The following is a 25,891-nucleotide window of genomic DNA, read 5'->3' as shown; positions in this document are numbered from 1 at the left end:
ATGGCAGCACTGCTGTGTCATAAGCGTTATGTTTATGGTTTGGATTCTCCTTCCTGAGACTTCAAAACATGGGAGAAAAAAGTCAGAGTCGGTCATAGTGTATCAAGTGGTACTTTCAAGTACATTTTACCTATTTACAAGTTATTTTAATATGTTCTATTGTTATAAAACAAATCATGGGAGGGCTTTGTCCCACTTCCCCATCGGTGTGAGTCACTGTGAGGACCATCACTGGGCCGGATTGCACAGTAATAGTCGGCCTCGTCCTCGGGCTGCAGCCCAGAGATGAGCAGGAGCCCTTTGTTGGCCGAGGTGTCTTTGGATACAGAGAAGTGGCTGGGGGCCCCGGAGCCCTGGTGCTTGTATGAGTCTGAGTAGAACCTCAGCAGATACTGGAGAGAGCTCCCTGGCTTCTGTTGGTACCAGTGTATATAGTAGTCACCAACACTGAAGCCACTGCTCAGGGTGCAGGTGAGTCTGGCTATGTCTCCAGGAGATGCAGAGAGGGAGGCAGCTGAGTCAGCACAGGCTACGAGGGGGAACCTGGGAACTACATACTTTTTAGTGATGAGAGAAAAACCAGGGGATGTTTCTTAGGAGATGGAGTATGAACAGAATAAATGGGAACAGAGTCCTGATACCAAGGCCTGTCCCTACCTGTGCAGTGAGAGAGGAGCAGGAGGGGGAGAGGAGTCCAGGCCATGGTCCAGCACACAGCCGCTGAGCCCAAGGTGGGGCTGGGCTGCCCAGGACTCCTTTTCTCCTCATCCTCTGCCAGGGGAGGGGTTGTCCATGCAAATGTGTGTCCATCCAGGGGCTGCCCAGCCCCTCCCTGAGCCCTGGTGCTGGAGCTCAGCTCACACTCCAGAGTGAAGAGAATGAAGATTGATTTCATCCCAAAAAGAGCCCTTAGAAGAAGCACCTGCTGAGAAAACTCAAACATCTCTGTTCAGAGGACTCTGACAGGCCATAGAAGACATAGCTGTTAATTAACCATCAGGGAGCACAGCCTGGGTCTCCCCACTACTGTGTCCCACCCCCGCCCCACTCCTTCGCCTGAATGGTCCTCACTGAGCAGCTGTGGGAAGACCCCAGGGAAGTCCCACAACACCCCCTGCTGGTCACAGAGCACACTCCTCCCCATGGCCCAAAGCCCTGAGAGTCCTGCTGGTTTCTGTGGTTCCCCAGGCCTCTGTCTCTATTCACATATCTGTGGTCTAACTTCCAAAATAGAATGACCTTATGATCCAGTTCTTCCAACTCTGGGTATTTATCTACAGAAAATAAAAACACTATTTTGAAAAGATATCTGCAACCCCATACTCACGGCAGCATTGTTTCAATAACTAAGAAATGAAAACCACCAAAGTACCCTTAAGTGGATGATTGGAAAACTAAAGTGTTAATTATGAGGAATATAAAATTCTATATACATATTATACACTGAATAATGTCCACCCATGAAAAGGAATGGAATCTTGTCATTGAAACATCATGGATGGAACTTGAGAACACGATGCTACAAAAAATGAATTAGAGACGAAGACAAACAGCAACAATCTCACCTATGTGTGAAATCTGAGGGAACAAAGCAAAAACCAGACTAGGAAATGAGTTAAACTATCACAGTTACAGAAAAGAAATTGGTGGCTGTCACAGGCTGGGAATAGGTGTGGGGGAGACCAATGAACAAGTTCAAAGGTTCAGACTTGCAGGTATGCAATAAATGAGTCACGGGTTACCATTCACCACACAGCGACAGCAGTTAATAAGCATATTTGAAAGTCACGTGACCAAGGGAGCAGATCTTAATCCACCATCATCCGAAGAAAAAAACCGCAACCGTGTATGGCAAATAATATTAACTAGACTTACTGTAATGATCATTTCTCAGTGTTTGTAAATATGAATCATTATATTAACAACCTGGAAACACTATATAAATTATACCTCAATAAAAAATCATATCTCAGTGAAACTTAAGAAAATGTTGGGTCGCGTTTGTTTTCTCAATGGATCAGAAAACCATGACTCACCGCAGCTGCCTGCCCAGCCCTGCCCAGCCCTGCCTTTCTGTCTCTGTGCCCTTTTTGACCCTGACCAGACCTGACCCCAGTGAGGGCAGCCCCCGAGGGTGTAGGTGAGCGTGGGGCAGAGACAGGTGGGCAAGGGTTCCATAGGAGATCAGGGTGGGTGGGGTTCACCTTCCTCCCCCAGGGGCCAAGGGCCAGCTCCAGAATCATCTGCGGCCACCACAAAGACAGTGCTTTTCTTTCCCCCAATGGAGAGTGTGTCCTTTAAGGAACAGCAACCACTCAGACCTGCTCACATCTGCAGGAACTACATCCATCAGGTGCTCACTGCCAAGTATGTTCCCAAGACATTCTATATCACCCTTAAAGATGTGCCTGTGGAGCTGCCGATGTGGGGCACCATGTGGAAGGAGCACCTTTTCAGGTATGAGGACCAGCCCTTTGTGGAGCGATCAGGCACGCTGCTTAAACGGAAGACAGCAGACCAGCCAGGCCAGGTGGTGGCTTCCAGAGAGACTCAGAGGAGACGGGCACCCACATTACCTTGTATTCCACTGTCAGTCTCTGTGCTTGATTTTTAAAAAGNCTCCCCACACACTACTGTGTCCCACCCCCGCTCCTCTCCTTGGCCTGAATGGTCCTCACTGAGCAGCTGTGGGAAGACCCCAGGGAAGTCCCACAGCACCCCCTGCTGGTCACAGAGCACACTCCTCCCCATGGCCCAAAGCCCTGAGAGTCCTGCTGGTTTCTGTGGCTCCCCAGGCCTCTGTCTCTATTCACACATCTGTGGTCTAATTTCCAAAATAGAATGACCTTATGATCCAGTTCTTCCAACTCTGGGTATTTATCTACAGAAAATAAAAACACTATTTTGAAAAGATATCTGCAATCCCATACTCACGGCAGCATTGTTTCAATAACTAAGAAATGAAAACCACCAAAGTACCCTTAAGTGGATGATTGGAAAACTAAAGTGTTAATTATGAGGAATATAAAATTCTATATACATATTATACACTGAATAATGCCCACCCATGAAAAGGAATGGAATCTTGTCATTGAAACATCATGGATGGAACTTGAGAACACGATGCTACAAAATATGAATTAGAGACGAAGACAAACAGCAACATCTCACCTATGTGTGAAATCTGAGGGAACAAAGCAAAAACCAGACTAGGAAATAAGTTAAACTGTCACAGTTACAGAAAAGAGATTGGTGGCTGTCACAGGCTGGGAATAGGTGTGGGGGAGACCAATGAACAAGTTCAAAGGTTCAGACTTGCAGGTACGCAATAAGTGAGTCACAGGGTTAAAATTCACCACTCAGGGAAAGCCGTTAATGAGCATATTTGAAACCACAATACCAAGGGAGCAGATCTTAATACACCATCATAAGAAGAAAAAATCCACAACTGTGTATGGCAAAGAACATTAACCAGACTTACTGTAATGATCTTTTCTCAATGTTTGCAAATATGAATCATTATATTGACAACCTGGAAACACTATTTAAATTATACCTCAATAAAAAAATCATACCTCAATGAAACTTAAGAAAATGTTGGGTCTCATTTGTTTTCTCAATCGATCAGAAAACCATGACTCACTGCAGCTGCCTGCCCAGCCCTGCCTTTCTGTCTCTGTGCCCTTTTTGACTCTGACCAGACCTGACCCCAGTGAGGGCAGCCCCCGAGGATGTAGGTGAGCGTAGGGCAGAGACAGGTGGGCAAGAGTTCCATAGGAGATCAGGATGGGGTTCACCTGCCTTTCCCAGGGGCCAAGGGCCAGCTCCAGAATCATTGGCGGCCACCACAAAGGCAGTGCTTTTCTTTCCCCCAATGGAGAGTGTGTCCTTTAAGGAACAGCAGCCACTCAGACCTGCTCACATCTGCAGGAAGCACATCCACCAGGTGCTCACTGCCAAGTATGTTCCCAAGAGATTCTATATCACCCTTAAAGATGTGCCTGGGGAGCTGCGGATCTGGGGCACCAGGCGGAAGGAGCACCTTTTGAAGTATGAGGATCAGCCCTTTGTGGGAAGGTCAGGCACTCTGCTTAAACGGAATACAGCAGACCAACCAGGCCAGGTGGTCACTTCCAGAGAGACTCAGAGCAGACGGGCACCCACATTACCTTGTATTCCACTGTCAGTCTCTGTGCTTGATTCTTAAAAAGCTACTCCGAGTTTTTTCTTTTTTGTTATGTTCTTAACTGTTGCCTATTCTCACTACCCAGTTGTGAGTCACAGGCCTTGCTTTCAGGGTTGTAGAGCCCTTGTCCCCAGACCATTTCAAGGTCACACTTTGATATTTTCCTGTCTTTTCTTCCCTCGGCCTCCCACAAGGGCAGAGATTAGTTACAGTAAAGATAAACTCCCTGTAACCTGGGACGTTGCTCACCCACCTCTTTCTTTTCAGTGCATTAAACTAAGTATAAACCAAAAAATAACTAAATAAATGGTAAGCCATGGTAAATTTCTATTAATTCATAATTGACCTTATATGCATGGGAGTGAGGACCAAAACCAAGGTCGCTCATAAACTGAATAATTATTAAAATTACTTAATAGAGACCTGGCTGGTGTGGCTCAGTGGACTGAGCACGGGCTATGAACCAAAGAGTTGTCAGTTCGATTCCCAGTCAGGGCACATGCCTGGGTTGTGGGCCAGGTCCCCAGGGGGTGCCACGTGAGAGGCAACCACACATTGATGTTTCTGTCTCTCTTTCTTTGTCCCTTCCCCTCTGCCTAAAAATAAATAAATAAAATCTTTTAAAAAATTAGTTAATAATTACAGGGGATTCTTGTTTTATTGTCTATTTTGTATGTTTTGGAACTTATTGTTAATTTTATTTATGAATTCTATCAGCAGTAATTTACAGAACACAAATGATCTGTGTTAACAAGATTTAAACAGAGAGCATTTTCATCTTTCACAAACTGAGTCAGAAAATATTGATGATGATAACATGTGTATGACTGAGTTGGCATTAATCCCGAAGGCAGCATCCCGGCTTCTCCACACTCTTAGATCTTTAGCCCCAGAGACACCCGCTCTGACCTGCCTAATCCCTGCCGTCCCCACTCCTCCTTCTAGGGTGGCGCTGGGGGGTCTACACTGTGTCCAATAAAATAGGGACAGGGTATGGACAGGGTGGTCACATTACCTCCACCCAGCAGCCGCCTTTTGGGGCTTCCGCATTTTGTGTCCATGTTCCAGTACAGGTGTGACTTCTCTCTGCCTCCCTCTGCCGGCTCCCCTCCTCCCACCTCCACCATTCACCTTCTTTTGCTTCAACTACATCCGGTTTCCTCCAGCTCCCAAAACTGTGCATGCTCTTCCCTACCCTGCAATGCTGTCCTCTTGGCACCCACCTAACATTTCAACAATGTCATTGATTTTTGGTTGGCAAAGATCAGTATATTTCTAATATATTTTTAAGTTTCTTGGCTACATTTTGCTTGCAACACATAAAAAGGAATTCATGGCATGATCTCTGCAGGACACCGTCCCTGTGAGATGCAGGTTCCTCATTACCCCTGTCCCCACATTAATGTGAACAGGGGAAGATTGAGACATGCCGACCATCAGCTGAACGTGGAAAACCAGATACATCCAAGAAGAAACTCCCATTTTCCACAAGTGCTTGGAAGACACTTTGCAAACCAGGAGCAGCACCTTCAGGAGAAGCGGTTGGGACCAATGAAGTCACTGGGGGCCGTGTCAGTAACTCCTTCACTGTCTGTGGCTGCCCTGCAAGTTCAGATGTGGGGACATGTGATTTCACATCCCGCGACCATGTCTGTGCCCAGGCTTTTCAAGGGTAAATGGCACCTCGGTATCTCTTCTCACACTGTAACTGTGTCAGGCACTACTACAGAGTAATAGGCAGTACTACTCCACCCTTGTCCCCCAGATAGGCCCCCCAGAGGGTCACGGTAGCTTTATTCATGAGGAGGGTTCCAGAAGTCAAAGGTGGAGGTCTGGGTGTCCAGAATTGCTTCTTGTTTGTATCATAAATTAATGAATGTCCTGGGTGCTTGGCCAGACTTCTGCTGGAACCGGTATGAATAGTGACTGCTGGTAAATGCTCCAGTGCTAGAGCCACAGGTGAGAGTGACTGTCCCTCCTGGGGACACAGTCAGTGAGGGCTCCTGAGAGTCACAGCCTGACAATTGGACCCTGAAAGAAATAGAATCACATGTCAGGAATGAAGAGTAAAGGCAGAGAAATGGATGCCTCCAAAGGCTGGTCCCTGAAGAGTCCATGGGTCTGGATACAGAGTGGGGGGGGGGGGCAGGAGGAGAGGAACCCAGGCCACAGTGGACAATTTCTAAATGCCCTGGCCTCCAGCTGGCACTGGTCTCTGGGTGTCCTTTTATGCCCTATCAGTTCCCCTGGTGAGGGGTGTTTTTGGTAGTTCTGTACCCAAAATGAGCTCACAGGGTCATCTGATTCTGGGTCCTGGGCCCACTTTGTAGTTTTTGCCTTCAGGAGGGGCCTGGGGTCATTCTGCCCTCTGAGTCTGTTGCTTTGGAGGAAGCACCTGATGTCACCTCTAATTCGGGCCATGAGCATCAGCCCAAGGCCCATTGCAGGTTGACTCAGCCATTGTAGCCCTGAGAAGACCCACAGCGCTCCCACTGACATCCTCTAGAGAATATTCATAATAATGTGAATGATTTCCACCATAATTCTTCAAACACACAACAGACAGATATACAAAATAACAAATAAGCATTCCATATTCTTGCTCCCTCCAGAGAGTTGTCTTTTTAAATAACATCTAATGCATTTTCGGTTTTATATTTTCATCTGTTTCTTTTTATGACTTCCCGTCTATTGGGAGGTTCTCTTCTTCCCAGGCCTGTGTCCTCACCTGGCTTCTCGTATCTGAGCCCCTGGTCCCTGAGACGCGGTTCTCCTGGGCCCACCTGAGCACAGCAGCCCCGGAGGGACAAGGATGTCTCTGCCCCGATATTTGGAGCGTAGAGTCTGTGCTGTGGGGGCCAGACTAGTGGACACACTGTGCACCAGCCACGCTCCCAAGGAGAATCTGTGTACATGCAATTAGCCTTTAAGAGATTGAATAATCATGAACAAGACTTTGGGAAAGAGGAGTTTTCTTAAAAGATCGTTCATTTCTTATTGTGTTTTCTTCATTTTCATTTGTCCCTCTATACCCTCTTTCACCTGCACACGCCTCCACCCACAGTCACCCTGGGCAGGTCAAGGTTTTTGTCCCACTTCCCCATCTGTGTGAGTCACTGTGAGGAGCATTATTATTCGATGTGCCACAGTAATAGTCAGCCTCGTCCTCAGGCTGCAGCCCAGAGATGGTCAGGAGCCCTGCATTGAGCGAGGCATCTTTGGATCCAGAGAAGCGGCTGGGGACTCCAGAGCCTTGGCCCTTGTCTGAGTCTGTGTGGTAGTTCAGTAGATACCTGGGAGAGTTCCCTGGGTTCTGCTGGAACCAGTATATCCTGTGTCTACCAACTCTGAAGCCACTGCTGAGGGTGCAGGTGAGTCTGGCTGTGGTTCCCAGGGATGCAGAGAGGGAGGGAGGCTGAGTCAGCACAGGCTGGGAGAGGGAACCTGCAAACACACAGACACTCATTGTAGCTGGGGGCGGCATAAAGTTTAAGCCACTTAGGCATCTAAGCCAGAGGGGTGACAGAGGATTGGTGGGTGACCCTGGGCATCTGAAGACTCGCCATACCTGTGCAGTGGGAGAGAAGCATGAGCAAGAGAGGGGTCCAGGCCATGGTGCAGACAGCCTCCTGTGGCCCCAGATGAGGTCTGAGGTGGGCCAGGCCTTTTTATATTCTCCATTGGCTGGGAAGAGGAGGAGCTCTTCACACTTATTTGTTTCCCTCAATGATGATGAACCTGGTCCACCCTGAGAACCAGCCAAGTCTGAGCCTAGCTGATTGGACAGAGGAGTTGATGGGTGAGACTGGGTTTGCCCCCTGGGAGGGTCTAGGACAGAAGCAGCTGCTGGGACCTTACACAGACCAGTGAGCAGGAGGCTCTGCCCAGCCCAGTGAGGATGCAGCTGCAGGGTCCCCATCAGTAACCACAGGCCCTAAGCCACAACGGGAGGCACCCACTGCCCAGCCATGGTGGACCCATAGCATCCCTGCACTCACTGCTCAGAGTTCATTTGTGGATGGAAAAACCTGGTCACTCTGGGTCCATAGACGACCCCGGGCACAGCCTGTGCTATGCCCCAGGTGTCTGATATAAAGGAACCACCTTTTCCAGAGCAGGGTCTCCTGGAGTGTGAGGGGGAGGAGATGTAGAAATCAGGACCAGCAATGCATGCGGCCAAGGCTGTGGGAGGGAGAGAGCAGAGGGCTCTGGAAGCAACACCTGAGCTGCCATTTCAACCAGGGACCCGGGAAGGGGTCTGGGATAGGTGCTTAGACTGCACAGTGGGGTCGTCCTGGAGAACAAAGAATTTCCAGAAGATGGGAGGTTTTTGGGACAGTGTACCAGGGTTGGCAAATATTCAGATGCATGAGAAGGTAAGGCACTGAGTCAAAGCCTGCAGACTGAGCGTCGCAGTGTCAGATGGCAATACACTGGCCTTAGGAGAGAGCCCAGGGCATCCAGTTTGCAAAGAACCTTCTCTGTCCTAATGAGTAATCGTCAAATATGCACAACCATTTAGGGAGGTGTTTTTGACAGGCAACCAACTGCACGTGTTCAGTAAGCACCATTTCATAACTTTGGCATTTGTGTAAACCTGAGAAATCACCAACATCAAGAGAATGAATGTACCTGTCAACCTCACAAGCATATCCACATTCTTTGAAATTCCTTTCTTTTTTATCCTTCTCCCCAGTTCCCAGGCAAGCATTGATCTCCACTTTCCCCACAAACAGTCAATTTCCTATTCTAGCATAGTGTAAATTTGAAATATTATGCCGTCTTTTATTTCATCCAGAATTTTAAGACTGAATCCATGCTCCATCACATACCCGTGTCTTTTCGTTGCTAACAGTGCCCAGTCTGTGGATGTTGCACAGTGCGTTTCAACAACCGCCCACTGAGAGATCAGGGTCATGGTGATTGGAAGGAAAGCTGCTCTGAATGTCTGTGAGGCCCCAGGGTAAGCACCTGTACCAGCAGGGTAAGCTGTGTGAGTACCTTTCTCTCTGGTTCACAGCAGTGGGACGTGCTAGAAGGCACATTTGTAACATTTTTGGAGGTACCAGACCGACTTGTAAAGTGATTCCATCACTTTCACTCCCACCAGCAGGACCTGAGAGTGGGACCTGTGCTGCATCCTGGCCCGAACTCTGCACGGTCAGTCACGGGACCTTCAGATGCTCTCAGGAGTGTAACGCCGGGTCCTGTGGCCTCATCTGCACTTCACTGATGCCTTCTGAGGCCAAACATTCATCCCTGTGCTTATTCGCCATCTTCATATTGTACTTGGTGGAGCTTCTTTTGAAATAACTCTTTCAGCACTAAGTGGCCTACGTTAACGTTTTTTTTTTTTTTTTTAAATCAGGTGTTGGATTGGCAAATTGTCTATGGTTGCAGTTGCCATTCTGTCAACATTGTCTGTCAAAGAGCACAATGTTTACACCCCAGTAAAGCACAATGGATTTGTCTCTGTTTTTTTTTTCTTGTTGTTCTAGCTCAGAACGCTTTGCCAGTGTGAGATTTTGTACCCATTTCCTGGTGGAATTGTGTTTTCATCTCTAAAGGTTTGCAGTTCTATTTCTAGCATACAGGGTGTTTTTCTCATTTACAATGATAATGTGTTTTGGTCCTTTATTCCTGGGTTACCACACAAGCCAGGGTTTAAAACATCTCCTAATGCAAAGACGAAGAAGTCAAAAGAGCCAGTGAGAAGAAAGAAATCCTCGGGGACTTCATGTCACAGAGGCCACAGCTGCTGGTTCCACCATGGGCATGTGAACAGGGTCTCTGCCGGCCCCTGGGGGCAGGCACAGCTGCTGACACCTCAGCACCAGCTCCAGGACTGTGGGTCTCCTGCCAGACTCTGAGTCAGCAGGGCCCCCTCCGTGTGAGCTCACCAGGTAATAAGAGAAGGAATTTCTCTGGGAAGAAGGTCCAGGGGGCGGGGCTAGCTCCCAGGCTGGTCTGAGGCCTGGACACATGGAATCCCTAAGTGATGTTGTCCTTGGAGCTCTGCCCACCTCAGGCAGCTTCCTTCCGCCTCCACATCTTCTGGATGATTCTCTACTGTGAGCAGGTGATGATACCTGTGACGGTTTACCCAGCTTGAAGCATATTAGGGGGCTTCCTTAGACCCTCAGATCCAAGAAAAAAAGCCTCCCCAACTCAAGGAGGGGGGATGGAAGTGACAGCAGAGTCACTAACACAGACAGACATGGACAGGAGGGGCTGGGCAGGGAGCAAGATGGCAGATCTGTCTGGTTCACAGGGACCTTGAGGAGGAGCAGGAGGAGCTTCCTTACTGGAAGGTGAGGATTGGAAGTGCTCCCTGCCTCTTCATTGCATGGACCTTGCTAACCTGACTCTAGGGGGCAGCAAAGCACCAATTCCCCCATCAACCCCACTGAGTCCTGGCTGACAGTTTTTTGATGCAAACATACAAAAAGGACTGATTCTGAAGATCTTGGCAGGGATCTGCCAAGGGAAGACCAGGGATCTACTTTAGGGAAGACCTGCAAGACTAGCAGCTCTGAGAGAGCCGTGGCCATAACTGAGACATCTTCTCAACAAAAGCTGCCTTAAAATTAGGACTGGCAAACAAGCGAAAATAAACAAACTTTTGCATGTGATTGCTCTGTGTGAATGCACAGCCCTTTGTAACATTCTTCATTGGGAAATGGAGACTCTGCCAGATACCCGCGCCCTGCCCCTCGGAGGGTAAGTCACAGAGCTGAGCTTGCAGTTGGGGTGCAAACAGGCTCTCATGCTGTCGTTTATAATGTGTGTTGGAGAATCCTCGGGATTAATGTAAAACCTCAAATCCGTGAGCTTGGTGTCTAGTTCAGGTACAACATTCCTATTAAAGGCCATGTTTGCATCTTCTTGTGAAGAGCCTCTGAGTTAATGAAATCATAGTGTAACTGTAATAGTCAAACCCACTGTTACCCTTGCTCTTGTCTCCTGGGAAGCAGCTGGTTACACAAATCTTACAGGAAATAAAATTGAGGCTTCTGAAGTGAAGGGAATTTCCGGTTGTCACCAAAGTGATTGTGAGTTTTTCCCTTTTTTGGGGGGTGTGGATTAGAAGCCATAGTCCACAATTCTCAGTGACCAGCGTGTGACAGTTTAGCAACCTGGCACAGTCTAACCCAAAGTTGCCCTTAGAACAAGGCTTTAAGCATTAGCAGAACTTTCCACAAAGCTTTTAAAATTTCCTTCATTTGACCTGTTCTGAGGTGCTGAACAGGAATTCAAAGTTGGTCCCTTATGTTGTAAAAGTCCCTGCAAGGCTCCAGTGGAACAGTGCAGACCTGAATGTGGAGGCGTGGCTAACCCTCCTCTTAGAAACCCAGGGGACTGGGTGTTTCAACATTTTGTGCAATTATTTTAAATCATAATGCAATGTGTGTGTGTGTGTGTGTGTGTGTGTGTGTGTGTGTGTTAAGAAAATGAATCCTTTTGTAGGAGTTTCGTCANATCCAAAAGAACCTATGCACACCAATGTTCATTGCAGCACAATTTACGATAGCCAAGAGTTGGAAGCAACCTAGATGCCCATCAGTAAATGAATAGATCAAAAAACTATGCTACATTTACACAATGGAATTCTATGCAGCAGAAAGAAAGAAGGCGCCCCTACCCTTTGAAACATCATGGATGGAACTGGAAAGCATTATGTTGAGTGAAATAAGCCAGGTGGTAAAAGACAAATACCATATGACCTCACCTTTAACAGGAACTTAAACAACAAAACAAACAAGCAAGCAAAATATGACCAAAGACACTGAAATACAGAACAGGCTGACAGAGACCAGAGGGGAGAGTGGAGAGAATCACAGGGGAGAAGGGGAAGGATTCACAGGAACAAGTATAAAGGACATATGGACAATAACTAAGGTGGGGGGTGGAAATGGGAGGGAGGTGGGGAGCACTGGGGGGTGAGCAGGGCTGGGAATATAAGACAAAAAACTATACTTGAACAATAATTAAATTAAAAAAGTGAAAAAAAAAGAAGGTGGGAATTTTCAGCTCCACTCCCACTCTCTTAACAACAGAGGAGGGCTGAGAGACGAATCAGTAATTAATCATGTCTATGGTATGAAAACCCCAAACAATTCCCCAATGTATGAGCTTGCGGAGCTTCTGGTTTGACCAACCAATCCACAGCAGGAGGGTGACACAGGCCAGCTTCTCAGGGACAGTGACGTTTGTGCTCAGGACCTGCCCAGAACTCCTCACCCACCCACCTCTTCCTCTGCCTGTTCGTCTCTACCCTTTATCCCAGTCTCTGACAATCTGGTAAAGTAAGTGTTCCCCTGAGTTCCACAAGATGCTCCAGCAAACTAATCAAACCCAAAGTCAGGGTCATGGGAACCTCCCAATGCAGCCAAATCCCACAGAAACTAGGGCAGTCTGCAGACGTCTTGTTTGTGATTGGCATCTGAGTGGGGACAGTCTTGTGGGACGTAGCCTTAACCTGAGCATCTCACACTGACTCCAGGCTGGTGTGTTAGGATTGAGGTGAATTGTGGGGAATACAGCTGATGTCTGAGAGAATCTCTTACTATGATAAAAAATTCCCTCACGTTTGGGGGCCATGAGTGTAAGAAGAAAAGTTTTCTGTGTGAGTAGTAAAGGCGATACAACTTAAGGATAAACTTAGGGTTTTTAACTTTAAAAAATAATTCTTGTTGTTAATTTATTCCAGACACTGTGGGCCTGTGATCTTGGACTCTATTGTCTCCTGTGTATGTTCCTGGGATGCTCCTGCTGGCTTAGGTGACAGTCCTAAGCTGCGGGGTACACTTTCCTCCTCAGGGACAGGTGTGGCCACAGAGAAGCCTCCCCTGCAAGAGCCATCACCAAAGGGAAGCTCAAAGCCAAATGCTATGGGCCCAGGGGTTTCTGTCTTACTTCCTCATCATCTGAGGCACTGAGGGTAACTGTAGCTGCCCCCACTGCCATGATATAAAGCACAGTAATAGTCGGCCTCGTCTTCAGGCTGCAGCCCAGAGATGGTCTGGAGCCCTGCATTGGCCGAGGCGTCTTTGGATCCAGAGAAGCAGCTGGGGACCCCGGAGCCCTGGTGCTTGTCTGAGTCTGTGTGGTAGTTCAGCATATATCAGGGAGAGTCCCCTGGGTTCTGCTGGTACCAGTGTATCCTCTATCTACCAAGGCTGAAGACACTGCTGAGGGTGCAGGTGAGTCTGGCTGTTGCTCCCGGGAATGCAGACACGGAGGGCGGCTGAGTCAGCACAGGCTGGGACAGGGAACCTGCAGAACACAGACACTTGTCAAGGGGCATGTGCCTGTGTACACTTCCTTTGAGCAAGACAGGACAAAGCTCGGTTAGTGGACTCTTCAAGGCCTGTCCCTATCTACGCAGTGAGAGAGGAGCACAAGGAAGAGAGGAGTCCAGGCCATGGTGCACACAGCCGCTGAGCCCACAGTGGGGCTGGGCTGCCCAGGCCTCCTTTTCTCCTCATCCTCTGCCAGGGGAGGGACTGTCCATGCAAATGTGTGTCCACCCAGGGACTGCCCAGCCCCTCCCTGAGCCCTGGTGCTGCAGCTCAGCTCACACCCCAGACACAGGGGGATGGAGGTTGGCTTCACCCCTTGAAAAATCATGGGGATCAGACAAGATCAGGTGCATTCAGGGTATGATGGCCTTACGGAGTGTATCTGCATGAACCTCAAACACTAATTTGAGAGAACATAGGCACCCCTGTGTTCATTGCCCCAGTACTTACACTCACCAAGACATGGAAGCAGCCTAAGTGTCCTTCAGTAGATGAGTGGATAAAACAACTAAGGGACATTTACACAATGGAATACAACTTGACCGTAAAAAAGAAGAAAATTTTGCCCTTTACAGATATATGGATGGACCTGGAGAATATTACACTTTGTGAAATAAGCCAGTCAGAGAAACACAAATACCATATGATTTCACTCACATGTAGACTCTAAGGGACAAACTGTACTCACATGGAAAATAGAGATAGACCCTTCGTTAGAGACCAAGGTGACAGCTAAGGGGGGAGGGTCAGAGGGTGGAGGGACTGAGCAAAAAGGAAACAGGACTCATGGACATGGACAACGGCAGGCAAGGTGATTGTGGGGGAAGGGGTCATTGGGGGGGACTAAATGGTAATGGAAAAATATCATTAAAGAAAGAAAAGCCTGGGGAGGCAGCACCTGCTGAGAGAACACAAAGGTCCTTGCTCAGAGGATCTGCCAGGCCAGAGAGGACCCATCTGCAGAGTAAGTCAGTGAGTTCCCGCCCCTCCCCCAGCCCAGGCTCCATGGAATAAAGGGTCCTAACTCAGCAGCTGAGTAGGGAGCACAGGATGGTCTCACAGCGCCCCCTCTTGGTCCCAGCACACACGACTCACCTTGGCCCGAAGCTCTAAGAGCCCTGCTGGTCTCTGCAGCTCAGCAGGTTACACATCATTTTGGGGGCTTCATTCCTAAAACTAGAATGACATTATGATCCAGAATTCCACTAGTGGGTGTTTATCAGAAGAAAACTAAAACATCTCTAAAAGACATGTGCAACCCTAGGTCCATGACAGCGTCATTATACAATAGCCAACATGTGGAAATCACCTAAGTATCCCTTCATGGGTGAATGGCTAAAGATCATCTCATACATAATATATAATGCTAAATCAATGTATAAATGAGCCTTTGAGAGAAATGAAATCTTGTCATTTGACACAACATGAATAAACCTTGGGGACATTATGCCACGTAAATAAGTCAAACAGCAAGACAGATACCATGATCTCACTTATGTGTTAATCTGATCAACTAAAAACCCCAATAAACAAAAGATACAGAGAACAAATGGGAACAAAAGAGAACAAATGGGTTGTTGCCAGAAGGAAACCCATGTAGGGTGGGACAGAAATGAGAGAAGACGTTCAAAGGTACAAATTTTCAGCTAAAACATAAACCAGGCCCTGGCCAGGTAGCTCAGTCGGTTAGAACATGTCTCGATAAGGTAAGGCTGCGGGTTTGACCTTGTTCAGGGCACATACAAGAAGCAACCAATGAATGCCTAAACAAGTGGAACAACAGCATCCACATCTGTGTGTGTCTCTCTCACTGTCTCTCCTTCTCTTTCTCCGTCTCTCACCCAACCCCTTCCTCACTCTCTCTCTCTAAAGTTATTTCTCCATAGAAACCATAACTATTATTTTAGAATGTTCTAGAAGCCAATATCTGGGAAAAGGCAGGCTCATCTCTGGGTACCATCATATGCAATTCCAGTCAATGGACAAGACAATAAAATATTTAGAGTAAACTAGTGCAGGACATGCACATTTGTAAATATTTCCATATGCAATCAGACGTGCCTATGAGCCAAACCTGAATTCATGTTCCTTGTATCTGCCACTCTGCCACGTCACTGCTGGGGGCATCACACCTCCTCCCCCTGGTGATAAATATCGATTTCCATTCCTGAATCAGCAGTCTGGCTCCCACCTATGCCCACCCATTCATGTGATTATGTAATGACAGTGCACAGCACAGACACACCTGCAATGTTACCTGTACCCCGTGGGAATCCACTTTGTCACCTTGAGAACAGTTTCATGTGCAGTTTCCTTTGATATTGGTCTGATTGGTGTCCCTCACTGTCACAGGTACTTCGGTCAGTAACTTCCCTCCCCATCCCAGGGCAGTGGCTCCTGCCTTCGCAGTGCCAACTGATGGGCTCCTGTCACTTCTGCATCCCCCCATGGGACCCTCAACCTCCTAAACTGCGCATCATGTGCACACGTTAAGGTCTGTCGTTGTGCTTCTCAGTTTATAATGCATTTGGCAGGGTCACAGTGCCATTTAGGTGCCATTGCACTGTCATATAGAATAATTCAGTTGCTCTCCCTTTGTTTTCACCTACTCAGATTTACAACAGATGTTCACACTCTCCCTAGAGTTTTGCGTCTTCCAAAATGTGGCATCATTAGAATCATAATCTGAATCACATTGACTTTTAAAAAGAGGCCACTTGTTGGAGAATGTCACCGTTACTCCCAGCGTGGGTGAGTCGACACACAGCTGTAACACACACCCACGCACGGCCTGTTGGTTGCTGTCGGGTTGGGGGGACTGTTAACAAAGCAGCTGTGAATATTCACATACATGTTTTTCTGTGGAGAGAAGATTTGAATTTATTTTTATCATTTATTTTATATTTTTATTGAGGTATAATTGACATACAATATTACATTAGTTTTAAGGGTACAACATTACTGTTCTATATGAATATATATTGCAAAAAATCCCACGAGAGTGAGCCTAGTTGACATCTGTCACTATACATAGATACAAATATTATCATTTCTTGTGTTGCAAATGTTTGGAGTCTGCACATTCAGCCGTGTTCACACAGGCACGTTCAGAGTATCTCTGCCCTCACCCTCTGCTGTCCATGACATCACCATAACCATTCATTTTACAACTGGATGTTGGCCCCCTTTCACACCCTTTGAACAAATGGGCCACCCCCTTCATCTGCTACCTCTCCACACAACATCTTCATGTATAATGAAGGACATTATATATGAGATGCGAACAGGCTGACTCATCCTTCACACACAGCACACACAGTGCTCAGGCCCCATGGTGGGTTCAGGGGCCCAACACAATGTCTTATTTCTTTGAAGATCACAATAAAAATTGAATACAAACCAGTCTGGAAGTAAACTGTCTCCACCTTGTGGGAAAATAGACTTTCAGTTTCATTTAGTACGCTTAGTCTGGGAAAGGACTGTTGTGAGCGACTCTGAGGACAGAAAGGACAGAAAAGACAGAGCATCTTTCCATCCCAGGGAGTGTCCCTGGGGAAACCTGGGCCAGGACAGCAGCCAGAGAATGAGAAGAGGTCACAGGGCACAGGCAGAGCCTGAGCAGCAGCGGCTGCAGTGTTCACCCACCTCACAGATGCCACAGGGGTTCTTGTCTCACTTCCCCACAGGCCTGCAGCACTGTGGGAGCACCGACACTGCTATCATAGGACTCGCAGTAATAATCGGCCTCATCCTCAGCCTGCAGCCCAGTGATGGTCAGGGTGGCTGAGCTGCCAGACTTGGAGCCAGAGAATCGGTCAGGGACCCCTGAGTATCGAATGTTATCATCATAGATGAGGAGTGTGGGGGCCTTTCCTGGGAGCTGTTGGTACCATTGCACAGCGTAACTCCCGATGTTGGAACTGCTTCCAGTGCAGGAGATGGTGACCCTCTGTCCTGGGTTCCCAGACACTGAGGGCGGCTGAGTGACCACAGACTGGGCCGAGGATCCTGCAACACAACGACACACACACATGGTCATTACAGGTCTAGACACAAAGAAGAAAACACAGCATGAGTTTCCCCAGAGCCCATCCCCTGTCCCCAAATACAGTCACCTGTGCAGTAAGACAGGAAAGTGAGCAGGAGAGGGGACCAGGCCATGGTGGAGACCATCTCTGAGTCCTGCCTTCTGTGGCCCCAAGGCTGAAGCAGAGCCTCTCTCCCCTTTCTTCATACTCAGAGAGAGGCAGACCCATTTATGCAAATGTTTCCCCACCCCACCTCCTAAGCTAGTTGATTCCTCCCTGAGCCCAAACACCTGCCTTGGCCTGAGGACTGCAGGGGTGGGATTTTCTGAGACCTGTGCTTCAGGGAAGTCACATCCCTCAACTAGCTAGTCCCAGCTAGAATCACCCCAGTTCCTTCAGAAACAGCACCTGAGCGCCCTCTAGTGCCCAGGCCCAGATTCGCCATTGTGTGTGAGGACCAGAACCTCTCAGTCACAGCTTCAGACTTCCACTTTCTGTCTACTGAAAACTGCCTTAGGGCCAGGCTAACTGTTCACTCTTGTGGCCTCCCCATCATTCCAGGGCACATCAGTGATGTCCTCAGAGACCTCAGGGTGAGCCTTTCCTCACCTCTCTAAGCTGTCTGTGATCAGGAGAGATGTGGTGTCTCTAACATAAACCCTTAGAGCAGCTCAAGTCCAGAGGAGTGACCGGGCCCAGGCAGGCATGTCTCCTTCTGTGCAAGACACGGGTTCCTTCTTCCCTGGTTGTTGGAGGCTTCTTTCGCTGTGGGTCCCCAGCAGAACTGAGGAGAAAGGGCCCCTTCTCTCTAGGGATGGGGTGGTTATGAGGAGAAAACCCTCCTGCTTACCCCTAGTGTGCAGTGCTGTGTGAATCTTTGTCATTATTCCACCTGCAGGAGACCCTCAGTCCCCACACACTCTGAACAGCAACCCCTCCTAGGAGTCAGTTCTCAATCTCACAGTCAAAACTTGGGCAGGACCTTGCCCTATGGCTTTGTTTGTGTCATGTCTCTATGAGTAGAAAGGGCAAACATGCAGAAAGTTCAAGGAAAAAATTTAATTGCTATGATAGGACTTTATTAAAACAGTTCATAATTCATCACCACTCACCCACATTAAAATGCATGTATGTTATAATACATAAATGTTGCCTCAATAAGATTGAGTTAAAATATAATCATCATAAATATTTCCAGCTATTGTGGTGACACAGGATGGAGAAGCGTGGGGAATGCACTGCCTTCTGTTCTTGGCTGAAACAGTGTTACAACGTGATTCTACAACGCTTTCCCGTTATGGCTATGAGCTGTGTACTGTGGTTGGACCTGCAGATTAAAAAGCTCGAGCTGGTGCCCAGAAAATCCCCTCAAAGGGCTTCATTTCTCCCTGTGAATTTCAGATCCTTCCCAGTATCAGACAAAGCCACACAGACAGCGCCTCCGGACAGAGGGGTGTTGGTTTCAGGCTTGTCTCTGGGGTGGGCACAGCTTCAGTCCCTGCCACTTGTGTCCAGAATTTTCACAATAAACCAACTGCCCAGGCTGGTGTTGCTCAGTGGATTGAGCATGGGATTGAGAACCAAAGGGTCTCTGGTTAGATTCCCAGTCAGGGCACACGCCTGGTTTGCAGGCCAGGTCCCCGGTGCGGGGCACTTGAGAGGCAACCATGCACTGATACTTCTTTCCTTTCCTTCCCCTCTCTCTAGAAATAAATAAAAAAATCTTAAAAGGAAATTGTTTACTGCGCATCCTAATGACATCCACCGAAAGCCAAATGGTCCCACAAGTTTCTGACAATGATCCCTTGTCTGAGTCATGAAAATGTACAAGGACATAAGGAAGACTATCCTGTAAGTCACAGGCATTTTTGAGAAAGAAGGGTTGAGAAAGAAGGTGCCCCAAGTGGTGACTGAGTGAGGGACAGCCCAGCCCTGAGAGCACGGAGAGGTCGTATCTCACGTCCCCACACACTGTGAGCACCCTGTGAACAGCTCTGAGGCTTCTGTCTCACAGTAAATGCAACCATCAGCCTGGTGCGCTGCCTGCAGCCCAGAGACAGTGGGGAGGGCTGAGCTGCTGACCAGGTCAGAGACCCCCCAGGATGCTGGGCATCAGACTCATCCCAGGAAAGCAGGGGTCCTGGGCATTTCCTGGATGACCTGGTAATAGGACATGGTGACACCCCTCTCTCTGGTGATTCCTGCTGAGGGAGATTCTGCCTCCTGAGGATTCTGACCCTGAGGATGCCAGGTCTGCACAGCTGAGCCCTGACATCTGGAGGGACAGAGAACCTGAGACCAGCAGAGTCCGGGATAATGTACACACAGGGAGAGGGGAGAGCTGAGTGTGTGTGTGAGAGTGTGTTCATGTGTGTGATGGGCACTGACCTGTGGATCAGACACTATCTTCATGCAAACAGTGTAGAATCGTGTCCCAGAGTGACAGAAGGAGACAGAGAGGTGTGTGTCCAATGTGCCCTCAGGGAGCTGTTTCCTCAGAGATCAAGCATGAGGACAAGTATGACATCCCGTCATTTTTTTTTTCTGTCCCCTGAGGTTGGTTAACAGAGGAAAGCCATACCTTGGGCCATTCTCTGAGACATCCCAGTTCCTGGAGCCTGGAACTGAGGAAGACCATTCTCCTTGATAAAATTAAGGCGAGAAGGAGGAATTGGTGGAGATTAGCTCCGATAACAACTGTGTTTAATCACAAGTCCACGTCTTGTGGGGTGAGTGAAATCTGACAGTGTTCTTTCTGCAGGGACAGACCCGGGCCGTGGGGACTTCAGGTCTCAGGAAGTACAGGACAGGGGTGAGCACACAGCCCCTTCCCTCTGCCCTGATGTCACAGCCAGGCCCACAGTGGCATGTGGCTTCAAATGTCTCCCTGGGGTGGCTGAGAAGAGATTGTTGACTTTTATCTTGTCAAAGAGCTGACACATGGCACTTCAGCAACCTGAGACTAAGGTTCATGTGGTGGGTTAGTCCCATTGGTCTGAGGAAACCAGTGTTCTTGGGAGGAAGTGAAGTGTGGCATGTACTGAAATGGGATATTCAATCCCCACTTTGTCCATGATGTGAGACTGACCTTGTGCAGAGCCTTAGCGTGTCTGATGGAGGAATGATAAATGCATCCAGAGCTTATCTCTGTAAATACTCAAACTTTGGGTGAAAACTTCATTTTTTGGTATAAACAATAATTGTGTTGTCATAGTAAAGACATTGAGTGCAGTAGGGAGTGAAAAAGAAGTTTAAGTTATAAATGGGAATAATGTTAAAAGAAATTTTATGCCAGTCTCATTTTTGTTAAGTTTCCTCCCTAGAAATAGATGCCAGGAGAATGGAAAGTACACAAGAAACTGTTCCTTTCTATGGAAAACCCAAGGTGAGACAGAGTTAACATCTTAAGAGCCAGAGGAAGAAATCGAGCGGGGGGAGGATGGGATGGAAGAGGACACAGAAGGACAGGTGTGGGGGCAGATTTTAAAGGATGAAGACAGGTCTTCTAGACAAGGTCACAGAGGTGACTCTCAGGCCCCAGTTAATGGCCAAATGAACACAGGAAGCAGCTGGCCCATCAGGGGAGCAGGGTCGGCCCAGGGAGGCCCCATTTTAAGAGGGACAGCAGGTTCTTATCTCACTTCCCCATGGCCCTGCAGCTCTGTGAAAGCATTGAGCCTGTTGGCCCATATGAAGCAGTAATAATGGGACTTGTCCTCTGCCTGGAGGCCAGTGATGTCCACGGGGGCTGAGTTACCAGGCTTGGAGCCAGAGAATCAATTGGTCAGGGAAGCCACAGGGTCAATTGCCATAATTATAGAGGAGCAGTTTGGGGGCCATTCCTGGGAGCTGTTGGCACCAGGACCCACATTTACAAACCTGATGTTGGAGCTGCTTCCAGTAAAAAATATGGTGACCCTCTGGCCCAGGTGACCAGCCAGAGAGGGCAGCTGAGTCAGCACACACTGGGCCCAGGATTCTTTTTTTTTTAATTTTATTTATTTATCTTTAGAGGGGAAGGGAAGGAGAGACGTATCAATGTATGGTTGCCTCTTGTGAGTCCGCTGCCGAGAACTGGCCTGCAACCCAGGCATGTGCCCTGACTGGGAATCGAACCGCGATCATGTGGTTCGCAGGCCCGCGCTCAATCCACTGAGCTACACCAGCCAGGGCCCAGGATTCTTGAAGAGGGACAGAAATGGAGATTATAATTCCAGAGACAAGATTAGGAAGCAGAGCCCATGTGTCTTCCAAGGTCACTTTCCCTGCCCCCACATGCAGTCACCTGTGCAGTAGGTGATGAGGATGAGCAGAAGTGGGGACCAGGCCATGGTGGAGACAATCCCTGAGTCCTGCCTTCTGTAGCCCCACAGCTGAAGCAAGGGATCCCCACAGGTCTCTCTTCTCCACTTCATACTCTCAGAGAGGGAGGACCCACTCATGCAAATGAGATCCCCCCATTTCTGATCCCTTAATGGTCCTGGGTTCAGGACCCTCTTTCTGACATCAGAAAGGTGGGCAGGGTTAAGGTTGTGTGAAGCACAGAGCATGGAAGGTTCACAGCTGTGAGTCTTGGGCAGAGGGCACCTGCACTGCCCCTTAGACCCAGGTCTCATGTCTCCCAGACCTCTCAGAAGCAAGCTCTGAGCGCCCCGTGGTGTTCAGAAAGAGACACATGATATGGTGAGCACAGAAAGCTTCTACTGCCCCCTCCTCTGCCCCTGTCCTCCTGCCTTAGAGCCAGGCCAGGTGTGCCCTCAGGTAGCTTCGTCATTATCTCAGGGCAGACATTTTGCTCTACACAGACACCCCAGGGTGAGTCTGTCCATGTCCTCCTTGGCTGTTCCATGGTCAGGACAGAGGCCTTGTGTCTTACAATCTCACAAAATTCTCTGAGATCAGGAGCCTGTCTAGAGTGCTGGCCACCCCCATAAAAACAGATCCCCTTCTGTCCTGGACACACGTTTTCTCCTTTTATAGTCCCCTCCCTTGTGACCTGAGCTCCCTTCTCTGTGGTTCCCCCACAGCCCTGAGAAGATGGAGCCCTTCTGTCCAGGGCTTGGGAGGTAGAGAAAGGGAGCCCCTGTGGATGCCCAGTGGGGGTGGTGTGGGACCCTCCCTGTCTGTCGGTATCTCCACCTGGAGCGAGGGAGCCCCACACTGAGAGCGTGGTTCACTCTGAGACTCTGTGTCCAGATCACCACCATCCGTCCTCAGGGGCCGCACAGCGTGACCTTGTCTGATCCTTTTCCATATGATTAAAGACGGCAAATGTGCACTAGGTTCCAGAATGAGATGACTTTAACACTCAAACTCTTTCCTAGGGGATGGTTAAAACTGTGTGCGCACATCTGTTGAGAATGGTACAGGACCAATATGGCAAATGGCAGACTCAGCACTCTGAGGGCCAACACTTTCTAGTCTGCGAAAGGACAGAGCAATGGAACACACATGAGGACAGCGATGCAGGAACACGCACTTTTATAAATACTCCTACGTGCTATCTTCCATCTCCATGACACTGAACATGAGTTCCCACTGCTCTCTGCAGCTCTAACATGTCATGACTTAAATTGGTCAAGCTCCTCCCCTGGTGATGTGTCAATTTCCATTAATAAGGAGAACAGTCTGGCTCCCACCTGTCCCCACCCACTCACCTGATTACGTAATGACAGTGCACAGCACAGCCATACCTGCACTGTGACCTGTACCCCCTGGGAATCTACTTTGTCACCTGGAGCACAGTTTTATGTGCAGTTTCCTTTGCTGTTAGTATGACAGGTGCCCTCAGTGTCACAGGTACTTTGATCAATAGATTTCCTTCCCATCCCCTCAGGGTGGTGGTTCATGCCTTCACAGTGCAAACTGATGGGTCCCTGTCACAGTCTACATTCCACCATGGGACCCTCAACTTCCTAAATAACATTTCATGTGCACATGTTAAGGTCTGTCATTGTGCTCTATGGTCTCAATAAATATGATGAAGCTGTAGGGTCATTTAAGTGCCATTTAAGTGCTAGGAGAATGGAAAGTACACAAGAAACTGTTCCTTTCTGTGGAAAACCCAAGGTGAGACAGAGTTAAGATCTTAAGAGCTAGAGGAAGAAATTGGGCGGGGGGAGGATGCGATGGAAGAGGACACAGAAGGACAGGTGTGGGGGCAGAATTTAAAGGATGAGGACAGGTCTTCTAGACAAGTTCACAGAGGTGGGTCTCGGGCCCCAGTTACTGGCCAAATGAACACAGGAAGCAGCTGGCCCGTCAGAGGAGCAGGGTCAGCGCAGGGAGGCCCCATTTTAAGAGGGACAGCAGGTTCTTATCTCAGTTCCCCATGGCCCTGCAGCTCTGTGAAAGAGAAATAGATGCCAGGAGAATGGAAAGTACATCATTCTACTATCCTGTAGAATAATTCCATTGCTTCCAAAGAAATAATTCATGTTTACATAGTCAATTCTTCTTCTTCTAACACCCAGCTTACAAGAGATAACCCAACTCACTCTACAGTTCTGCCTCTTCCAAAACGTGAAAAATTTGAGTCACTCTGGGAATTAAAATCCCTTATCAAAAACAGGCCACTTGTTGAAGAACCCGTAATTTGGTAAAGTGCTGGGGTGACTTTGAGGACAAAAAGGAAAGAAGTGTCCTTCAATGCCAGACAGTGTCCCTGGGGGAACCTGGGTCCAAGACAGCAGGAGAGAATGAGTAGAAGTCACAGGGCACAGGCTGAGCCTGAGCAGCAGCAGCTGCAGTGTTCCCCCAGCTCACATAGGACACAGGGGTTCTTGTCTCACTTCCCCACAGGCCTGCAGCACTGTGCGACCACTGAGATCATCATCATAGGTCTGGCAGTAATAATCGGCCTCGTCCTCAGCCTGCAGCCCAGTGATGGTCAGGGTGGCTGAGCTGCCAGACTTGGAGCCAGAGAATCGGTCAGAGACTCCAGAATCACGATAGCTATCAGCATATATGAAACGTTTGGGGGCCTTTCCTGGGAGCTGTTGGTACCACTGCACATTGTTACCCCCGATGTTGGAGCTGCTTCCAGTACAGGAGATGGTGACCCTCTGTCCTGGGTTCCCAGACATGGAGGCCGGCTGAGTCAGCACAGACTGGGCCCAGGATCCTACAAGAGGGAGACACACAGAGATGGTGATCAAGACTCCAGAGACAGGAGTAGAAACCCATCTTCAGAGCACACTTGCCCAGTCCCTTTATCCAGTTACCTGTACAGTGAGCCAGGAGGGTGAGTAGGAGAGGGGACCAGGCCATCGTGGAGACAATCCCAGAGCCCTGCCTTCTATGGCCCCACAGCTGAAGCAGAGCTTCCCCCAAACCTCTCCCTTCCCCTCTTCAAACTCTGAGAGAGGGAGGGCCCACTCATGCAAATGAGACACCCCCCCACCACAGCTTTATTATTCCTCCCTGGGCCCAGACTAGGTGCCCCTCCCTGAGGAGGCCATTGTTTGCTGGGTGCGGTTGTATGAGGCCCATGGGTGGGGGAAGTCACAGCTGGTAGCCCAGGACAGAGGGCACTAGGCAGAGCCCAGGGGGTTGCTAACAGCTCAAAACACCCCTGGTCTCTCAAAACAACACCCAAGCGCCCTCTAGTGTTCAGGATCAGGTACAGCATTGTGTGATATGCTGCCCAAAACCCATCAGAGACAACCTCTGCATCCCAGGGCTCTCTGTCCACTGAGCCCTGCATTAGGTCCAGGCCAGGCGTCCCCTCTAGTTGCTGCCCTATCACCTCAGGGCATTTTGTGCTCTACTCAGCGTTCTCTGGTTACATCTATCTTCAGCCCCCTTGTGACCATTCAGTGGTCAAGACTGTGGTGGTGTCTCTCACACAGACTCTTAGACCAGTATCAAGTCCAGAGCAGTGACCAGCCCCAGGCAGGCATGTCCCCTTCTGTGAAGGACTTGGGTTCCTTCTTCCCTGGGTGATAGAGGTCTCCTTCTCTGTGGGCCCCTAGAAGAACTGAGGAGGAAAGGCCCCTTCTCTCTAGGGAAGGGGGGTGTTGTGCGGGAAACCCCCCTGCTCACTCCTAGTGTGCAACGCTGTGTGAATCTTTGTCTGTCATTATCCCACCTTCAGAAGACCCTCATTCCCCACACACTGTGAGCAGTGATCCCTTCTGGGAGTCTGTCCTCAAGTTCACAGTCAAAAGTGGCCACTGCATGACTTTGTTTTCTGGCTTGTAATATTTACCAACTTTACATGCACATTGCACATGAACTGCATCCACTGCATGGGAACGACAGTCAGTAGTTCAGAAACACCCCTCACCACCAGGAGCATGCTCACAAGGCATGAATGGGCAAGTCTGTGTTTCAGAATCACCGCTGTATTTGGTTAATAACAACAGCATCTCATC

General features: G+C 48.8%; 2 gene segments (V, D, J or C); both read right to left on the bottom strand.

The window, feature by feature from the left end:
* Positions 1 to 1,052: 1,052 nt before the first annotated feature.
* On the bottom strand, positions 1,053 to 17,682 carry LOC118997234 (immunoglobulin lambda variable 1-40-like). The segment is given in 3 exon segments: positions 1,053 to 1,114; positions 17,197 to 17,496; positions 17,604 to 17,682. Coding segments are annotated over 3 exon segments (405 nt in total).
* A 6,572-nt stretch (positions 17,683 to 24,254) lies between these two features.
* Positions 24,255 to 24,811, bottom strand: LOC118997233 (immunoglobulin lambda variable 1-40-like). The segment is given in 2 exon segments: positions 24,255 to 24,639; positions 24,740 to 24,811. Coding segments are annotated over 2 exon segments (408 nt in total).
* Positions 24,812 to 25,891: the final 1,080 nt, after the last annotated feature.

This window comes from Sturnira hondurensis, unplaced genomic scaffold (genome assembly GCF_014824575.4).
Source record: "Sturnira hondurensis isolate 20B ecotype Veracruz unplaced genomic scaffold, ASM1482457v3 Scaffold0012754, whole genome shotgun sequence".
NCBI lineage: Eukaryota > Metazoa > Chordata > Mammalia > Chiroptera > Phyllostomidae > Sturnira > Sturnira hondurensis.
Note: the sequence above shows the minus strand (reverse complement) of the source record. Positions and strands in the feature narration are given on the sequence as shown.